This window comes from Salvelinus alpinus, chromosome 22, assembly GCF_045679555.1.
Source record: "Salvelinus alpinus chromosome 22, SLU_Salpinus.1, whole genome shotgun sequence".
NCBI lineage: Eukaryota > Metazoa > Chordata > Actinopteri > Salmoniformes > Salmonidae > Salvelinus > Salvelinus alpinus.
This window is the reverse complement of record NC_092107.1, coordinates 28,973,066-28,985,633: the sequence shown is the minus strand read 5'-3', so window position 1 is coordinate 28,985,633 and position 12,568 is coordinate 28,973,066. Positions and strand designations below refer to the sequence as shown.

The 12,568-nt window shown below is 45.6% G+C and overlaps 1 protein-coding gene across 1 annotated transcript in view; it reads left to right on the top strand.

Annotated features, from left to right (window-relative positions):
• Nucleotides 1–12,568, top strand: part of nlk2 (nemo-like kinase, type 2) — an 84,074-nt gene that overhangs the window by 44,493 nt on the left and 27,013 nt on the right. Inside the window, exons 4-6 of the mRNA XM_071359822.1 lie at nt 9,795–9,901; nt 10,079–10,164; nt 11,540–11,749. Coding sequence (XP_071215923.1) covers nt 9,795–9,901; nt 10,079–10,164; nt 11,540–11,749 — 403 coding nt within the window. The remainder of the gene's footprint in view (nt 1–9,794; nt 9,902–10,078; nt 10,165–11,539; nt 11,750–12,568) is intronic.

Genomic DNA, 12,568 nt, shown 5'->3' with positions numbered 1-12,568 from the left:
CTGTACTTTCACTTGAGTCATTTTCTGTTAAGGTATGTTTTACTTTTACTACAGTATGACATGTGAGTACTTTTTCCACCACTGGAAATAACAGTACAGTGAAGCCTTATCATTACAACAATTATTATCAAATCAAATGTATTTGTCACATAAACAACAGGTGTAGACAAACAGGGAGATGCTTATTTACGGCCCTTCCCAACAATGCAGAAAGAAAAATACACTTTACAATTTAGATACATTTAAAATCATTAACATAGACATTACAACTAGGTGAGGTGTTTTATATGTTTTTTAAAGCAAATGTTGCTGTTGCTTGAGTAATTTCAGATGGAAGTGAGTTCCATGTGATCAGGGCTCTATATAATACTGTGTGTTGCCTTGAATTGGTTCTGGATTTGGGGACTGTGAAGAGACTCCTAGCGGCATGTCTGGTAAGGTAAGTATGTCTTTCATACCCTGTATGTAAGTTGATTATACAGACAGTTTGGAAATGTCAATACAATAATATTTCTCACAAAAACAAGATTTGCTGCAGTTAGTCTCTCATCAACCCTCAGACAGGAAACACTGGCATGCATGTTGTTGATGTTAGTTCTGTATGTGCAGTTAATGGCAAGGTGTGCTGCTTCTGTTTTGAACCAGCTGCAGCTTTGCTAGGTCCTTCTTTGCTGCACTTGACCATATTACCGGACAGTAATCAAGATGGGACAAGACCAGAGCTTGAACGACTAGTACAGTTGAATTGTGTAAAAAATACCTAACATTTTTTATAACAGACATACCCCTCCCCATCTTCACAACAACTTTGTCAATATGACTTGGCCATGATAATTGACCATCCAATGTTATACCTAGCAGTTTAGCTTACTCAACTTGCTCAATGGTCACACCATTTCTACACAATTCCAGTTGAGGTTTAGGTTTTAGAGAATGTTTTAAAACAAATACAATGCCTTTAGTTTGAGCTCTATTTATGACCAGTTTATTATTTATCCCCCATTTTTATATTGACTGCAACTCCTTATTTATAATTTCAGTGAGCTCACTGGTTTTGGGTACTGACATGTAGAGTGTGTAATCATCTGCATACATAGTCATTCTACACTGAACAAAAATATAAATTAAACATGCAACAATTTCTAAGATTTTAAGCTTTGTTCTTTGTCATGGTAGCAACGTAGGCTAACGCTGGTACTCAACGCAGTTCCAGCCAGCACAGCTCTCAGGGCCAACGGAAACGGCAACAAACAGCTGGGATTTAAACAGCCACAAGCCCGGAACTACCAGCCGCAAGGGCTAACCGTATCGAGGGCGGTGTTGAAACTGTCAAGGAAACCTGGCTAGCTTCATAGCGAGTAGCTAGGCTAACTGCTTTACCAAGCAGCAGGTTTTTAGGGTTTGGCAGTTTAGTAGTGGTCCCAGAAACTGAGGATAACCACGTCGCGGGATCCACATGAAACAGGTAGGCTAGTAAATATTTGTATTCTCAAGAAAAAACTTTTTCAGAAACTTTCAATAACAACCAAGCTCTCTCTAGTTCCATGTTCAGCATGCGTCAGCCTCTGACATTGTACGTATGCTTAGTGATGTGGACATGAGGAACTTGAAGCTCTCGTCCGGCTCCACTACAGTCCTGTCGATGGGGGTGTGCTCGGCCCTCCGTTTTCTGTAGTCCACGATCAGCTCCGTTGTCTTGCTGACGTTGTGGGAAAGGTCAGTGTCCTGGCACCAGACTGCCAGGTCACTGACCTCCTCCCTAAAGGCTGTCTCATCGTCATTGGTGATCAGGCCTACCACCGTTGTGTCGTCAGCAAACTTAATGATGGGGTTGGGTGAACAGAGAGTACAGGAGGGGACTAGCCACGCACCTGAGAGGCCCCATGTTGAGGATCAGCGCAGCGGATGTGTTGTTTTCTACCCTCACTACCTGGGGACGGCCCGTTAGGAAATCCAGGATCCAGTTGCAGAGGGAGGTTTTCAGTCCCAGGGTCCGGAGCTTAGTGATGAGCTTGGTCGCACAGAAAAATTTGTCACAAATGAAACCAAATTGGTCGTAGTTTAGAGCCCTGGTAGGGGTTGAGGCCGGTAGCTCTGCTAACTTGTAAGCATTTCCTCTGTGGGTTTTGGTGTGCATGCTGTTTTCCTTGGGTGTACTTTTGTAGGGGGTTAGCGTCCCCTCATCTAATTTTCCAGCCTGGTTTGAGAGGTTAACATTTTACCACCTACCAACACCCCTACTAGTCCTGACTAACAACTACTTCACTGTCTTCCACTGAGGGTTATCTCCAGAGTTATCTGAGCCAACGTGTCTCCATATCTTTACCACGGCATTCCTTCTATGTTCATTAGCCCACACATACACACACACATCAAGGAAGGCTAGTGAATTACTGACACAACAACAGGCTGTATATAGCCCTCAATGTGACATGGCATGGGGCTATCACAACCTGCCAAGAGAAAGAGAGAGCACATTCAGGGCAACCACATGCCTGCCTGCTTTTCAGAAGTCTGTTATGGGGAGTTACACATTGTCAGGAAATGACTTGGATATTGAGTCTATTCCACAATCACCATGCTTAGGTCTGGTTGCCCACTGCTCTTTCAATTTCTTAGAATTCCTATAAATACCCCCTCGGAAAATTATATTATCCTGCTAAAATAGAGTCTGGAAATGGGTGGCTAATCTGAATAGGCTCTCTATCTCGGAGTAGTGTGGTGTGTTTGACTCAGGACTGACTGCATCCATGTGTCAGATATAGTGAGTAATTTGCTGTTCCGGAAGTGACTGTACCTATTTTAGTATTAAGGTCTCTGCTGAAGTTGCTTGCGTGCATTTATGAATGAGAGGGAGCGAGAGGTCTGACACCCCTTCTGTCTTTGTGTGTGTGCATCTGTTTGTGCATGCATGTGTGTTTATTAAGCACCCACGGCAGAATACTGTAGGCTGGTGTGTGTGCTCCGTCTTGGTCTGCTCTGTCAGAACAGGAATATGAATGTCATCTCCCCAGATCTACACGCTGGTTATTATGTAGAGGGGGTGTTTTTAATCAAGTAGCACATTAAAGTGAATACACTCTTCTATACAAACACACACAGCCAGGCCTGTGCAGCCTGATAATGATTAAGCTGCTCCTGACACAGGAAGATGTGATGATTACAGCCTGATAATGATTAAGCTGCTCCTGACACAGGAAGACGTGATGATTACAGCCTGATAATGATTAAACTGCTCCTGACACAGGAAGACGTGATGATTACAGCCTGATAATGATTAAACTGCTCCTGACACAGGAAGACGTGATGCTTACAGCCTGATAATGATTCAACTGCTCCTGACACAGGAAGACGTGATGCTTACAGCCTGATAATGATTCAACTGCTACTGACACAGGAAGACGTGATGATTACAGCCTGATAATGATTCAACTGCTCCTGACACAGGAAGACGTGATGATTACAGCCTGATAATGATTAAACTGCTCCTGACACAGGAAGACGTGATGATTACAGCCTGATAATGATTAAACTGCTCCTGACACAGGAAGACGTGATGATTACAGCCTGATAATGATTAAACTGCTCCTGACACAGGAAGACGTGATGCTTACAGCCTGATAATGATTCAACTGCTCCTGACACAGGAAGACGTGATGATTACAGCCTGATAATGATTCAACTGCTCCTGACACAGGAAGACGTGATGATTACAGCCTGATAATGATTAAACTGCTCCTGACACAGGAAGACGTGATGCTTACAGCCTGATGCACGGCAACAATAAGGGAGGGAGGGACACTCACAGGCAATTAGATTAAATGTACATATGGATTTAGGAAGACGTTTCAGGTGCTTTATGAAATGGATGGATGTGCTTGACTTTTCATCATGTAACAAAATTACTCCTCCCAATGCACAGAGCGATATAAACTCAACAAAAAAAGAAATGTCCTCTCACTGTCAACTGCGTTTATTTTCAGCAAACTTAACGTGTAAATATTTGTATGAACATAAGATTCAACAACTGAGACAAACTGAACAAGTTACACAGACATGTGACTAACAAATGGAATAATGTGTCCCTGAAAAAAGGGGGGGTCAAAATCAGAATTAACAGTCAGTATCTGGTGTGGCCACCAGCTGCATTAAGTACTGCAGTGCATCTCCTCCTCATGGACTGCACCAGATTTTCCAGTTCTTGCTGTGAGATGTTACCCCACTCTTCCACCAAGGCACCTGCAAATTCCCGGACATTTCTGGGGGGAATGGCACTAGCCCTCACCCTCCGATCCAACAGGTCCCAGACATACTCAATGGGATTGAGATCCAGGTTCTTCGCTGGCCATGGCAGAACACTGCCATTCCTGTCTTGCAGGAAATCATGCACAGAACGAGCAGTATGGCTGGTGGCATTGTCATGCTGGAGGGTCATGTCAGGATGAGCCTGCAGGAAGGGTACCACATGAAGGAGGAAGAGGTCTTCCCTGTAACACACAGCATTGAGATTGCCTGCAATAACAACAAGCTCAGTCTGATGATGCTGTGACACACCGCCCCAGACCATGATGGACCATCCACCTCCAAATCAATCTCTCTCCAGAGTACAGGCCTTGGTGTAACGCTCATTCCTTTGACGATAAACGCGAATCCGACCATCACCCCTGGTGAGACAAAACCGCGACTCGTCAGTGAAGAGCACTTTTTGCCAGTCCTGTCTGGTCCAGTGACGGTGGGTTTGTGCCCATAGGCAACGTTGTTGCTGGTGATGTCTTGTGAGGACATGCCTTACAACAGGCCTACAAGCCCTCAGTCCAGCCTCTCCCAGCCTATTGCGGACAGTCTGAGCACTGATGGAGGGATTGTGCATTCCTGGTGTAACTCGGGCAGTTGTTGTTGCCATCCTGTACCTGTCCTGCAGGTGTGATGTTCGGATGTACTAATCCTGTGCAGGTGTTACACGTGGTCTGCGACTGCGAGGACGATCAGCTGTCCGTCCTGTCTCGCTGTAGAGCTATCTTAGGCGTCTCACAGTACGGACATTGCAATTTATTGCCCTGGCCACATCTGCAGTCCTCATGCCTCCTTGCAGCATGCCTAAGGCACGTTCACGCAGATGAGCAGGGACCCTGGGCATCTTTCTTTTGGTGTTTTTCAGAGTCAGTAGAAAGGCCTCTTTAGTGTCCTAAGTTTTCATAACTGTGACCTTAATTGCATACCGTCTGTAAGATGTTAGTCTTAACAACCGTTCCACAGGTGCATGTTCATTAATTGTTTATGGTTCATTGAACAAGCATGGGAAACCGTGTTTAAGCCCTTACAATGAAGGTCTGTGAAGTTATTTGGATTTTTACAAATTATCTTTGAAAGACGAGGGTCCTGAAAAAGGGACGCTTCTTTTTTTGTTGAGTTTAGTAGGAGGATGTGTCGTGTGTGTGTGTGTGTGTGTGCTGATTTGAGACTCGCTGACTAGGGAGCCTAGTTCATGTTTCTGAGTCCTGCTACAATATGACCTTTAATGGAGGGAGGGGGGGCTTTACCTCATGTTCCACTGTCATTTAAACAGTGGGGAAAACCACAAGAGGTCTTAAAATGTCTCTTATGTTTCCCCTTACCTCACCTTGCCAAAGTGTGTGTTTACTTTGCCTCTTGCTCCACATCCTCTTTTCTGTGGGTTAGTCATGCAGGGAGGGGGAGGGTTGGCTCCCTGACATACAGCAGACCCCAGGTGCCTCTCTGCCACTTCCCACTTCTTGGATGCGTTGGTTGGCATAGTAACAGGTAACCAGAGCCCTCTGGGAGTGTGTTCAGCGCCAGGTCACATGGTTAAAAGGGGAATGATTGCTCACGGGTGGGCAGGCCAGGGGTGCCATACCCGACACAGACTAACCCAACTAAAGTCCATACACACAATAATACTGGAGCTTCAGTGTAGAAAAATATAACTAGCTACCTCAGTCCACAGGGATCTACCCTTTATATATGTTGCGCACTCCATTCTTATAACAGAAACTGATCCCCAGATTCCAAACCATTCCTCTCTTCACACGTTTTTCTGCTCCATCTCCATCACTCCTCTGAATGACTAGAGGTGTCCAGAGCCCCAGTGGCTGGTGTTCTCGCACTTACTCACTCACCATCAGGACATGCCTTTTTACCCAGAGAAAGAGAGAGCCTTGTTATTGTCACCACAGCAGAGAGAGAGACAACCACCACCGAGCGAGCACAGGCCTCAGAGGAAAGAGTGTAGTTTGCATTTCAGTGGAGGAATCAAGCATGCAGATGATTTGCGTGAGGATAATTATACAGTATTAGAGGCAGGACAAAAGTAATCTGTTCCCTGCCTTGTCACTGATACAATTAAGGGACTCCTTCTGGGCTTTGCTGGGTTATTTCCTGACAATTTTGCAAATTGCATTTGGCAATGAGTTGTTTCATCCATGAATTGTCAGAATTCCCCATTGCGTGGGGTTTTACAAATATTATGGAAAATATATGTTGTCTTTATTAGTCATTGTCACTTTGAGATGACATGGATGCATTGCGAAATGTAATTTGCTCCCAATTGGGCATGGCTTTAAATTTAGATCAATGTAACAAAACATGAATTATTAATACATTTTTAAGGCTAAACCGTGCATGTCTCTTGCTGAAGAAGACATGCACACAGTGTATATATAATATAGAAAATGCTGTCGGTGAGACGCTGAGTGGTAATTAAGCGTTTAGTTTTATCAAGCAGAAAGGAAGCATCTTGAGCTGTGCCGAGGCCAGATAGATGGGTCCTTGGCCCCTGGGCCTCATGTTCACCACTGTGGTGTGGCCGGTTGGCACTTCTCTTCTCCATGTGTGAGAGGCGCTAGCAGAGAGGGGATGGGATCGTAGTATGCAAGGGAGAGGCCTTGTGATAGAGGGAGGGAGTGTGTGTGTGAGGCGAGTGATAAGACAGGGAGGGGTGACGGGTTAAGGCACATGTATATGTAGTAATGTATGTACAGTGCATTCAGAAAGTATTCAGTCCCTTGACTTTTTCCACATTATGTTACGCTACAGTCTTATTCTAAAATCTTATCAATCTACACACAATGCCCCATAATGACAAAGCAAAAACAGGTTTTTAGAAATATCACATTTATATAAGTTTTCAGACCCTTTACTCAGTACTTTGTTTAAGCACATTTAACAGCGATTACAGCCTTGAGTCTTTTGGGGTATGACGCTACAAAAACTTGCCACACCTGTAGTTGGGGAGTTTCTCCCATTCCTCTCTGCGGATCCTCTCAAGCTCTGTCAGGTTGGATGGGGAGCGTCGCTGCACATCTAAATTCAGGTCTCTCCAGAGATGTTAGATCGGGTTCAAGTCCGAGCTCTGGCTGGGCCAGTCAAGGACATTCAGAGATTTTTCCCTGAAGCCACTCCTGCATTGTCTTGGCTGTGTGCTTAGGGTCGCTGTCCTGTTGGAAGGTGAGCGCTCTGGAGCAGGTTTTCATCAAGGTACTTTGCTCCGTTCATCTTTCTCTCGATCCTGACTAGTCTCCAAGTTCCTGCCACTGAAAAACATCCCCACAGCATGATGCTGCCACCACTATACCATAGGGATGGTGCCAGATTTTCTCCAGACGTGACGCTTGGCATTCAGGCCAAAGAGTTCAATCTTGGTTTCATCAGACCAGAGAATCTTATTTCTCATGGTATGAGAGTCCTTTAGGTACCTCTTGGTGAACTCCAAGCAGGCTGTTGTGCCTTTTACTGAAGAGTGGCATACGTCTGGCACTCTACCATAAAGGCCTGATTGGTGGAGTGCTGCAGAGATGGTTGTCCTTCTCCCATCTCCCCAGAGGAACTCTGGAGCTCTGTCAAAGTGACCATCGGGTTCTTGGTCACCTCCCTGACCAAGGCCCTTCTCCCTTGATTGCTTAGTCTGGCCGGGCGGCCAGCTCTAGGAAGAGTCTTGTTGGTTCCAAACTTCCATTTAAGATGGATGGAGGCCACTGTGTTCTTGGGGACCTTCAATGCTGCAGAAATCTTTTGGTACCCTTCCCCAGATCCGTGCCTCGACACAATCCTGTCTCGGAGCTCTACGGACAATTCCTTCTACCTCATGACTTGGTTTTTGTTCTGACATGCACTGTCAACTGTGGGACCTTTTTATATAGACAGGTGTGTGCCTTTCCAAATCATGTCCAATCAATTGAATGTACCGCAGGTGGACTCCAAGTTGTAGAAACATCAAGGATGATCAATGGAAACAGGATGCACCTGAGCTCAATTATTATTTGAATACTTATGTAAATACGGTATTTCAGTTTTTTATTTTTAATACATTTGCTACATTTTCTAAAGAACAGTTTTTGCTTTGTTATTATGGGGCATTGTGTGAAGATTGCTGAGGAACATTTTATATTTTTCCATTTTAGGAAAAGTCTATCGTAACAATGTGGAAAAAGGGAAGGGCTCTGAATACTTACCGAATGCACTGAAATTGTGTATGTCTGTAATGTCTATGTTATTGTTTTAAAATGTATGTAAATTGTAAAGTGTTTTTTTCTTGTTATGTATTTTTCGTTATGTGTCAGACCCCAGGAGGTCTAGCTGTCGCCATTTGGCGTCAGCTAACAAAAAAATGGCTGTAAAAAGAGTGGGAGTTGTTGAGCAGCTGACATGGGTCTGCAGGGAGGCGAGGACCCAACGGAGCACAAGGCACCCAGTGTACTCAGCCTTCTCCAACTGGCTGTGGCTGTGTGTGCGTGTGTTTCAGGCGTGTGTACGAGCGGGTATGTAGCCTCAACCTTCCTGGTGTGGTGTGTGTGCGTGTGTTTCAGGCGTGTGTACGAGCGGGTATGTAGCCTCAACCTTCCTGGTGTGGTGTGTGTGCGTGTGTTTCAGGCGTGTGTACGAGCGGGTATGTAGCCTCAACCTTCCTGGTGTGGTGTGTGTGCGTGTGTTTCAGGCGTGTGTACGAGCGGGTATGTAGCCTCAACCTTCCTGGTGTGGTGTGTGTGCGTGTGTTTCAGGCGTGTGTACGAGCGGGTATGTAGCCTCAACCTTCCTGGTGTGGTGTGTGTGCACTGCCTTTTCTGTTCCTCTTCTGATTTCATGCCACAAGTAGCTTCATTCCATCTTTATTGATGAAGTGTGTGTGTGTGTGTGCGCGCTTTTGTTAGAAGTCCCTCCCTGAGCTGTGGAGGATCGATGAGGCAGTGTCGCACACTCAGCTCTAATCATTCTCACTCTCTCTCTCACACACACACACACACGACAGGGCTGGGCTGGGATGCCTGTGTGCTCTGGGAGTTGGCCTGCCTGCTGACAGTGCTAGATGGCAGGATTAAGTTGTTTCTATCAGAGAGAGGTTTCTATGCACTGTGGTTCAGGTATGCCACATGTAATGTATTATGTGTCTACCCTGCCAGAATGACTGAGGGAGAGCAAAACAGGGCTGCCTGAATGCCTTTCCCAGGAGAGTGTGAAAGAGGCAGAAAGAAAGAAGGAAATAGAGACCCCACCATAGAGGTCTATTAAAACTCACAGCAGGAGCCCATTGTGACAATGGATCGATACCGTACTGCTGCTACATGCAGAGGAATTGGAACAACCTCTGTCAGTAACATCCATTTAGGGTGGCAACATTTTATGTAGGTTAGGATGTAACAGAACAGACACTGTGAATAGTCTTTCCTCGACCCATTCCCACTTACTTCCATTAACCCCTCTTCACTACCTAGCTAGCTCTTCTCTGCAGAATATCTGTGTAGTCTTTGTGGTGTTGTTTTCCTTGACCACTCCTCGTCCAGCTATGTGGTGACAGAACTGATGCAGAGTGACCTCCATAAGATCATCGTGTCACCTCAGCCCCTCAGCTCAGACCACGTCAAAGTGTTTCTCTATCAGATCCTCCGAGGTAAGACCTCTCCGACACGCTCACACACTCCCAGATCACATTGCAAACATTAAAACGTGATATTCACACACATATCAGTTTGAATCGTCATGATAAATAACGGGGTAGGACCTTCACACAAGGAACTGTTATCAAACCGTTCAACTGAATCCTTCCCGGCATGTGTTTTGTCTGTAGGACTGAAGTACCTGCACTCAGCTGGCATCCTACATCGAGACATCAAACCTGGCAACCTCCTGGTCAACAGCAACTGTGTGCTTAAGGTTGATCTACTGTTCTCTACTATCTAACATCTCCATCCTCCTGTGATGATGACATGTATTACTCAACTGAGATCTACAGTATGATATTTATGAGGTCAACTTGGGGTTGGAGTCTGCTCTGTGGAAGTACAGTATCTGAAATGCGCGCACACACACACACACACACACTCCTGACTCCTGCCCTCACTCACTATCTGGCGCCCTGAGTCTCTGTAGCCTGTGTTACTGGGGGTCTAACGCCCCAGTGGGATTTCTACAGTACACGATGCTGGGCTCCTGACACCTAAATCTTCATCCTGGGTTCAAGTAATGGAGGCCCTACCTGGGTTTATTCTACCCTTAGCTCCCCCTCCTCCCTCACAGACAACTGGGAGGGGTGCTAGTCCACGGGTGGGGGAGAGAGAGAGGGAGCGAAAGTGAGGAGAGGGTGGAGGACAGATTGATTCTCTGGCTGACTCTGGAGAACAGATTGTCTCCAGCAGACATTTACTAATTTAGCTCCTAATTCTAATTTCCCAAAAACCTTCCCTACACATTCTGGGCTATTTTCAGACAAACCCATCCCTGCCTGCCTCTGTGATGCTCCCTGCATATGATTGGGTGCTGTCTGCCCATGGTATCGCTGTGTTCCTTCTCTATCAAGTCTGCCATTATTTTAGAGAGGCGGTCATTTAATTTCTGATGATAAACATCCCCTTCCAAACATCTCCCTCAGCAGCATCAGCTACTCAAGCAGTTTGATTCAGTTGTGTACAAGCTGGTGGGGAGCAATCGTCTGAAGTAATGTGACCCGTAGCAGTGCGACACTAATGTGGCTCCCCAATCCTTCACTTCCTGTCATTCTGACCAGAATGTATATTTAGCTAACAGCAACAAGAAGAAATTGGGGAAAAAATAGTTTTTTTTAGCTGTGCTGTCCTAAGCTTTCTTTGGAGGAGGTGAGGGTGGGGGGGACTGAGACAGAAGTGTGTTCCTGTATGGACACCATAGAAGAGGTTGGTAATCAACTTCAGTGAGTGTTTTCATTGGAAAATATAATTAGTGATGTGCCATGCATTTCTGAAAAAGCTGCTCATCCCTTGAAGAGTTTGTGGGGGAAAGAATTTCGGAGCAGCTCGTTAGTCCGTTTATGAACGATCCAAGTACTCCTTTCTTTTATGTCTTTAGACGTATCAGACGACGTTCTCATTCAGTTATGTAACAATTGACTCAGAACAGTCACAGTAAGATGCCAAATAATAAATAGTGTATCTTACAAGAAGCTGCATGCATCTAAACCTTGGGTTAGGTTGGGTTGGGAGGACTAGTCTATTTGTATATTGGTATTGATGGATGTATTAATGTGAACATATTCTCTGCCTTCATCCCTCTCCAGATCTGTGACTTTGGGCTGGCGCGGGTGGAGGAGCTGGACGAGTCTCGTCACATGACTCAGGAGGTGGTGACCCAGTATTACCGCGCGCCAGAGATCCTCATGGGCAGCCACCATTACTCCAACGCCATCGATATTTGGTCTATAGGATGCATCTTCGCCGAGCTACTGGGCCGACGCATCCTGTTCCAGGCACAAAGCCCCATCCAGCAGGTAACCAATACTGTAAACACTGGGGACATGTTGATCTGACATGGAATACTTGCTGATCTAGTATTCAGTGCAGAGCATTTCTGGGCTTATTTTATAAGATAAAAAGGTATTCGCTATCCTTAGTTGTGTTAGTCTGTTGACTTCACTGAAATGTTTTTTTCAGCTTGAGCAGAGCTTTCAGAGATCAAGTTTGTTTTTGAAAACAGAACAGAGTTTCCTTGAACCTTTAGTGTCCGTGTCTCTCCAGACCTTGGGCTCTGATCCTGCCTCGTTTACATCCCTTTCAGAGATTACATGTTGCCTCCCGATTGGCACAGCGGTCTAAGGCACTGTTTTCGCATTGCTAGAGGCGTCACTACAGACCTGGGTTCGATCCCAGGCTGTGTCCCAGCCGACCACGACCGGGAGACCCATGAGGAGGCGCACAATTGGCCCAGTGTCGTCCGGGTTAGGGAAGGGTTTGGCCAGGGGAGCTTTACTTGGCTCATTGCGCTCTAGCGACTTCTTGTGGTGGGCCAGGCACCTGCAGGCTGAATTTAGTCGTCTTTCGAGTCCGTACTGGAGTTGCAGTGATTGGACAAGACTGTAACTGCCAATTTGATATCACGAAATTGGGAAGAAAAAGGGGTAAAAAAAAACTAAATTACAGATGACATGTTGAGTTAGCTGGGGAGGGATGAATGCAGTTTTATGTCTCAGTACACACTACTCCCTTTCACTTCTGATATCGACACAAATGGCTCATGTCTAAAATGACATGTGTTCACAGATACTGTGTGTTCACAATACACTGCAAAATTGCATTCTGGAGCAATAAGT